The sequence below is a fragment of the Poecilia formosa genome, unplaced genomic scaffold (assembly GCF_000485575.1).
Source record: "Poecilia formosa unplaced genomic scaffold, Poecilia_formosa-5.1.2 Scaffold563, whole genome shotgun sequence".
Lineage (NCBI taxonomy): Eukaryota > Metazoa > Chordata > Actinopteri > Cyprinodontiformes > Poeciliidae > Poecilia > Poecilia formosa.
In genome coordinates this window covers 173,496-181,032 of record NW_006800502.1, presented here as the reverse complement: position 1 = coordinate 181,032, position 7,537 = coordinate 173,496, and the positions used below count along the sequence as shown (strand labels likewise).

The following is a 7,537-nucleotide window of genomic DNA, read 5'->3' as shown; positions in this document are numbered from 1 at the left end:
TATTTCTAATATTCTAATAAATTTGAATTTTTTTGGAATGATAAATGTTAAATAAGTGTTTTATTTATATTTTTTATTAGGAGGAAAGGGGACATCAGGAATTCTAACTACTTATGTCACAATATGCCACATATTACACAACCTCTCCATGACAGACAAAAAAGGAGACACAAATACAAAAGAATTACTGAGTGAACAGCTGGAAAAAGGCATACAATTCACCTTCTAAGAGTTGCAGCACTATTAATAAGTTGTCTCTACATGGCAGATAGTTTCTCATGAAAGAGTATATTTCATACAGGGACAAGCAGGTATGGACAATGGATGGATAAAATAAGTATGTTCATGCAACTTCTTACATCTTGGCAATTTTGTTACATCTACAAAGTTCATTGACTCTTTATGTGACAAACCAGCATGAAGAACTATTTAAAATTATAGGAAAAGGATACAAGGTTTTCAAAAGTTGTTACAAATAAAAATTGCGTCTAAAAAAATATGTGTCAGGCATCTTTATATTTTGGCCCCTTGAATCAACTCTAGCTCTTTGATAAACACTGTACCTTGCAAGGGTGTATTTTCAGTGGATGCAGATTGGATAGCGGAACCAAAGAGATGCGGCTTGCAATTTACTAGCATTCACTTGAGCATTATGCAGTATTTGAATGCTTTAGAGCAGGGGTGGTCAATTTGTCGATCACGGTCGGCCAGTCAATCTCTGGAAGGTTTTGAGTTGATTTCTGCAGTAAGAGACAAACTGACGCTGCCAGGAGGCTGAGACCAGCAGGTCCTCTGCTGACGCACTTATCAAAAATATTCACTAAGATCCAATACGTTTGTAACTTTATTAAAAATAAAAAGAACCCAGCAAAACATGTTCAAATTAATGACCCAATAAAAATAATAATGACAGTAATTATTGTTCCAACAAAGTGTTGGACAGTTCTGTGCGTTTCGATTCCATTAAAAAAAAGGCGACCCACAGACCGATTCTCTGACTTCACTGGCAGAGCAGGAGTTTAAAACAGCTGATCAACCACTGCTGTGTTCAGGCGAGCGCTTATAGATAATCGCAAAATAAACATCAAGCCTGAAAACAAAGTATGGTAGCAAACTGAATGTTATGTTTTTAACGTAATCTCTAAGTACACAATAAGTAAAAAAATAGGAGTGGTTTTGAGTTGCTCATTTCAGAAGATGTGCTTTTATCTTAAAAGTTCTCTTTGGTTCCTCCTATTAGTCTGCTGTCTCTCACATTTAAATTATAAACCTAAATTTCAGATCTACCATATTGACACCCGCTGGCCTAAAGTTTCCAACCAGCTTCTGCTATGAGAAACTAGCAATCTCCTTCTAGTATCAGAAATCTCTATGAGGAAGAAACTGCATTAGATTTTCGACCACTTTAATATGTCTGCTGTAACTGATGTATATTTCCATATAAAATAAGTCAATAGAGTTTCATTTACAATATTCATAACTTTGTGTCTTGTGGTAGCTCTCTGCTGGCTGGTGAAAGAAAAAGTAGATCTTGGTCTCAAAAAGTTTGGCACCCTTGCCTTAGGGGTTACATGCATAGGTCAAGATATTCTGGTGTCGCTCGCTTTAAACAAGGCATGTAACGAGGTAGAAAATGGTGTGCAGTGGTGAGGGGGAGAGATAATTTTATTTCGAGGTATTCGATTAAAAGGGTGTGTTGTATGTGAATACAATGCACACATTCACTATTTTTTGTAAAACATTTTCAAAACCATGTATCATTTTACCTTGGATATTCCATTTTGAGAAATCTGTTTTTAACGTGTGTTCAGATGTTTGACAGATGATACAGTGACAGATGAAGAGGAACAAAATTGCCATGACAAGCTTTAAGTATTCATCTTTTCTCCTTGCTGCAGATGGATTGTCCACGTTCATATCGGGACAAATCTCCACCAAAGAAGAAAAAAGCTCATTTTGAAGCATCTACTCTGAAATCAGCCGGTTCATTTGATTCCACAGCTGCAGGTATCCCTTTCTCACAAGTAGTAGAAAGCTGCTTTTAATATGTGTAAAACAAACAGGATGTCACAGTCTAGACTAACCTTAGATCACTTACAGTTGCTGAAAAACATATTTAAAACATGTAGTAGTTCATTTTTATTACTAGAACGGACATATTACTATTATGTGACATTTTGTTTCTTGCTCCAGGTGCAGGAAGAGAGATCAGCATGCTGCTCAAAAACTTTACTGACCTTTTACGGTAATCCTGAAGCTATTCCAGTTTTTAATCATGCTACTCTGCCTTGGAACTTGAGGGTTATGATAGCTTGTTTTTGGATGTCTGGTGATTAGCTATGCAACTGCCTGACTGCATTGGAGACCACAGAGTGTTGCATTTAACCACCCCAATGGTAGTGTTTACGTCACACTTTCTCAACACAGTTTTTGACCACAAGCACTGGCACAATTTTAACTGTCAGATACAATTATGCAAAAAAATATCAGTACCAGTGAAGAAATTGCAAATATTCAAACTGCATTCTGGAGATCAGAGGCGCTGTATGGGGGGGGAAAGTTAGGACAATTACAAGGGCCCCTGACCGAAAAAGGGACCCTCCACAAATTTTTTTGTTGTTGTTCATAAAAGTAAAAAAAAATTGGGCCCTGTCAATTATAAAATCAATCATATTGTGTTTTTTAAAATTGTTTTTAGCAGTAAAAATCAAATGTTACAAGACCAGTCCCAGACCAAAAGGCACACATTCATATTTGTATTGATTCCCCCACCTGCTGCTGTCTTCTACTGACAGCAGCAGTCAGTAGAAGACAAGAACAAATGTGGCAGGTACTATGCTGCTAAGGAAAATTATAAAGTCAGGTTTTCAAAAAAAATAAAGATAGAGAGAGAAAAAGACAAGAGTGTCAATTTGTAACCCAGTTTTTCTCCAAGAGAGGTGAGTAGACTGTGTGAGTGTCATAAGGTGGTGTGGTAGGTGGTGAGGAGAGAACGCAGAGACCCAGGTATGAAGATGATGGTTAAATGAAGAGATAAAGCTCAAAAACAGTCCAAGACAGGCAGCACGGCGAGAGGCAAGCACACAGCTAGATGCCGGTAGCAACTGACTACAGAGACTGAAAACACTAGAGCTGAGGCCGACACAGGACTTTGCAGTTCAACTGCGACGACGACGACAACATTAGACATGAGACAAACGACAAGGACCCGACGAGGAACACAGACAACAGGTGGGTTTAGATACACACAGGGTAATCAGGGGAATGAGACACACCTGGGGAGCAATCAACGAGGACAGGACTGAGACTCACAGGAACAGGACTACACAGGAAAAAACTCAAAAATAAACACACCGAAACACGGATCGTGACAGTGAGATTATGAACCATTTAGCATAGTTAGCATAACTACATATTATTGTTTGCCTCCATTTCACTGGCATTCAATGAGCGAAGGAAATAAATTACCAACATATTCATATATTTAACTTACCCCTGTACTTTTTACCACACTTAACAGTGAAATTAAAGCTGTAGTATGTAACTTTTATAAAAATATATATATTTTTTTACATATCTGTTAAAATTGTAATTACTGAGATTATCACAATCTCGTGTGGCTGCTCAGCCTCCCTTCCCTTGCCCTGTGCTATTCTGTAGCTAGCAATGTTTCTCCACCATTAGCACATTTAGAAGTGAGTGAATGAGGTTGATTGACAGCACTAAGATCCTCCTCCTGGTTCTGATAGGTTGTTTTTGGCCAGAACATTGCATTACTTTAGCCATGAATTAGTTCAGGGTCGAGGTGGAGGAGATTGATTTTTTTCACAGATTACATATCTTGTAACAAACTGTCACGACATGGTGTCAGCTTTAACAGATATGGAGAAAACATATTTTTTAATAAATTTATATACTGCAGCTTAAATAAAGTGCAACTATTTAGCACTTTATGAGAAGCCTGGATTGCTTCATATATTTTGCACGTTGCCTATGACTGTTGCATGTGGAGAGAAACATTTCAGTAATCTAAAACTGATAGAAAAATTTTAAATAAACTACTTGCATACTGTATGCAGACTGTTTCATGTAAAATTCACTAGCAGTGAATATTGTGCTAGTATCAGTATTGAACCAAAGAAAGCAAGGCAGTTGCAAGCCTTTAAAAATTGTGATGCTTTTGATGGGCCACATAGACTCAAAAAATTGTAACAGCAGCTGCGCAGGGGGGGCCCATCTTAATTTTTGTCATGGGGCCCAAGATTCTTGATGGCGCCCTTGCTGGAGATCATAACCAGTGAGCTTCAAATGCAAAAAGAAAAAAAAAAGAACTAGAAAAGACAGTGCAAATAGAATAGCAGACAAATGACTGAAAACGGCATTTTAACTGAGATTGTTCATCGTCTTGCTTACAATAATACTGGTGGACTTTTTGACACTGGTGAAAAAAATTAATATAGCCATATCAAATGATGATGTCACTTAACTGAGCCTGACCTGTTTCTATAGTTGTTTGCCAACTGCAATTAAAACAAATAAGAAGCTGATAAAGCTGGTCCACACTCTGAACTGGACCGAATCTCATAGAATTAGCTGATATCAGCAATAAGGGAAAAATGTAGTGTTTTGGCCGCTGCAGCTCCCGCACCCACTGTTACCTGGTTACTTGCAACTCAGCTCTGCCTCTGCTCATCTCTCCTATCCACACAGAAAGAACAAACCGGTCACCTATGGCAAAAACACTTTCTGAAACACCGACGTCTTCCTAAAAAGTAAATAAATACGTCAAAGTTCAGGTTCACTGAAATATATGAGATAGAAGAAACTTTTTCTGTCCATTTTGTCATTTTTTGAGGGCAGGTACAAGTTTACGATAACTACTCAAGAACATAGAAGAAGCTAGCTAGCTGCCAGCTAGCTGCAGATAATCACATTTCCTAGATCGAGAACGAATCGGTAGAAACAGGATTCTAAAGTGCTTATTGCTTTGTGTCCTGAATCAGATATTCCTTTAGGAAAAAATTTAACCAAACTTTGCTCACTGTTGGTAAAGCAAAGCAAACAGTGCAGCTGGAGGAAGAGCAGGAGAGACGGACTTGGGGGTGGGAGGTGGTTGCAGTTGTGGGAATATGAAAGCTAAAAATGAAATGAATAACTTCAATTAATTATTAATTAATTGAATTAATAACTTCAATTCCATTTAATTTATTACTTCAATGGAGATTTCTGTGGCAGATGGAAGAAATTAAAATGAGTTCCAGATCATTAGGATATGAACACAAGCTTTTACTGTGTGCAGGTTTTTTTTAATGTAACATGTATTTTGGTGTTGAGCATTTTTAAAAGTAAGATTACTTTTCATATTAAAATAAGATTCTTAGTTTTGCACATAATATAGGCATTCTTTAAACACATGAGGAGGAAATACTTTTTAACATCTAAAACTAATGTTCAGTTGAACTACAAGTTTGTTTTATTTGTGTATTTTTTTAGTTACACTTGGTAACTGATTTCAAACTGCTTTTTGTTGGCCATAATTAATTTACATTTATATTTGATCTATTTTATATTTTCTTTGATGCACTAAACATATTATGTGATTTTATTTATGAAAATATTTCTTATTCTAATAGTTTCTTAGTTTATAAATTAAACTAAAAAAAAGCAACTGTTTCGAAGTTACATAATTGTTTGGCCAAATCATAAAAACAGATGAAAAAGCTGAAAATGTGGAATATTGTCTGAGATGTTGTCATAGAAGTTTAAAAATATATATATTGTGATATTTTTTGGAAATATCGATTACCCCTACATCAGATGATTAAAAGTTTAAGAGTTAATCATAACCTTAAACAGCTTGGATCTGCTTATAAATCTGGACTGCATTATTTTTTTTCAGGCATTCAGACTCTCATGTTCCTGTCATGACAAAGACAAAAGACTTTCTGTCTCTGAATTTAGCAGAAGGGGCTACCCGCACCAGCAAAACCTCTTGCAGCGCTCTTTTGCTGTAGTTGAAATCACTAGCTTATTCCTTAGGGGTTGGGATAAAAGAACCCAAAACATTTTGCTTATGCTGAGCTAGATTATCCATCTGGCTGTCAGTGAAGATGATGACAGATCTTCATCTCAAATTCTTTACTGATGTAGTCCAATAACAATAAAGCTGGACGTGCTCTACATGATTTTATCCCCAACTCCCACCAGTGACAGTCTGCATCTGTCTCTGGTTGTGGTTAATCTGCCAGGTGAGTCGGCACCAAATGAGATGGTGTGAAGAGTGTGAGTGTGTGAGGGAAACCGACTCAACTTCTATCACAGTCAGTCAGTAGTCAACTTCTTCCTGCAGTCAGGTAGTCTAAACTGATCATCAGCCCAACTGCTGAATAGAGCCTGGGACCTGGCAACGCCTGTATGGCAACTTTTTAAAAAAACTCAGTTTGTGTCTACATAACATAAACGCACGACTGCACTGAATTTCATGCTGTGGAAAAAAAGAGATTACATGTTTAAAGTCAATGTTGAGTCATTTCTAACCCCATCAAACAATGTCAAATACAGTCAGGATAATCTAAGTTTACTTTCCAATATGTTCTATTACCTCCACTTATTGGTGTGTGTTCCTTCAAACTGTTTGAGTTTGATGATCTCTGTCAACTTTCGTTATTCTGAAAGGATCCAGTAGTCTGTGATTTTTCAGCTGGTCCAGGTGTTTAGTGTGTAATCACCAGTCGTTCAGGAAACAACTGATTGTTTAAACAACGTGTCTTTTCAAAACGTGGGATGAAGACCATGTAGTGTGTGCCACCTTATAAAACGTCAGGATGTGTAACTTTTTCACTGATTTCAGAGTATGATCATATTTTTACAGTCAGTCTGGTTTGTTCCAGTGAGAGAGCAGCAGCAGACAAAACACAGGTGAAGGAGCTGGAGGGCATTCTGACAGAAGCTCGAAACCTGGAGTCATACCTGAAAGAGAAGAAGAGCAACCTGAGGCAAACTTTGGCTCTAATTTCTAATAAACTGCAGAGTTAAATCTGCTGCTTGACCAGTTAAGTGGGAGATGAGGCAGGTGTGTTTGTTTTATTTCTCTGGTCACCCTGCTTGTGTACTAAATGTGACCTGTCTGCAGTTCAGGAGGAAATGTGTTAAAAGACCTACATTTTTTATTAAATCTCTACTTAGAATATAGAAATGTAGAAACATATTTTTCTTCTTTGTAAATAAATGACAGAGAATTTGTTTACAAAATTATTTTATCTTTCTGCTGAAATAAAATGTTAAATTAATTAAAAATGTTTCCACTTATTCCAGCTGCAGTTACACTACAAATAGTGACACATTTTGTTCTCTACAGATACTTAAAAGGGAAGCACAAACAAAGATGAAAACATTCCTGTAATTTATGAAAAGCATTGCAGGTTGACAGTATTTCCTTTAAAATTACCAAAGTAATTTTTAAAGCTCCAGGATGGTGTGAGTGACCTTGGGAAACATTTTATTCAAATGATCACTTCCTGTTTCTTCTTTTTTCGGT

The 7,537-nt window shown here is 36.9% G+C and overlaps 1 protein-coding gene across 2 annotated transcripts in view; it reads left to right on the top strand.

Moving 5' to 3' along the window:
• tex12 (testis expressed 12) overlaps positions 1–7,054 on the top strand; it is an 8,873-nt gene extending 1,819 nt beyond the window's left edge. For both annotated transcript variants that reach the window (XM_016665302.1, XM_007540833.2), the window contains exons 3-5: positions 1,899–2,007; positions 2,194–2,245; positions 6,891–7,054. In XM_016665302.1, coding sequence (XP_016520788.1) covers positions 1,899–2,007; positions 2,194–2,245; positions 6,891–7,035 — 306 coding nt within the window. In that variant the 3' untranslated portion in view covers positions 7,036–7,054. The remainder of the gene's footprint in view (positions 1–1,898; positions 2,008–2,193; positions 2,246–6,890) is intronic.
• The last annotated feature ends 483 nt before the right edge of the window (positions 7,055–7,537 follow it).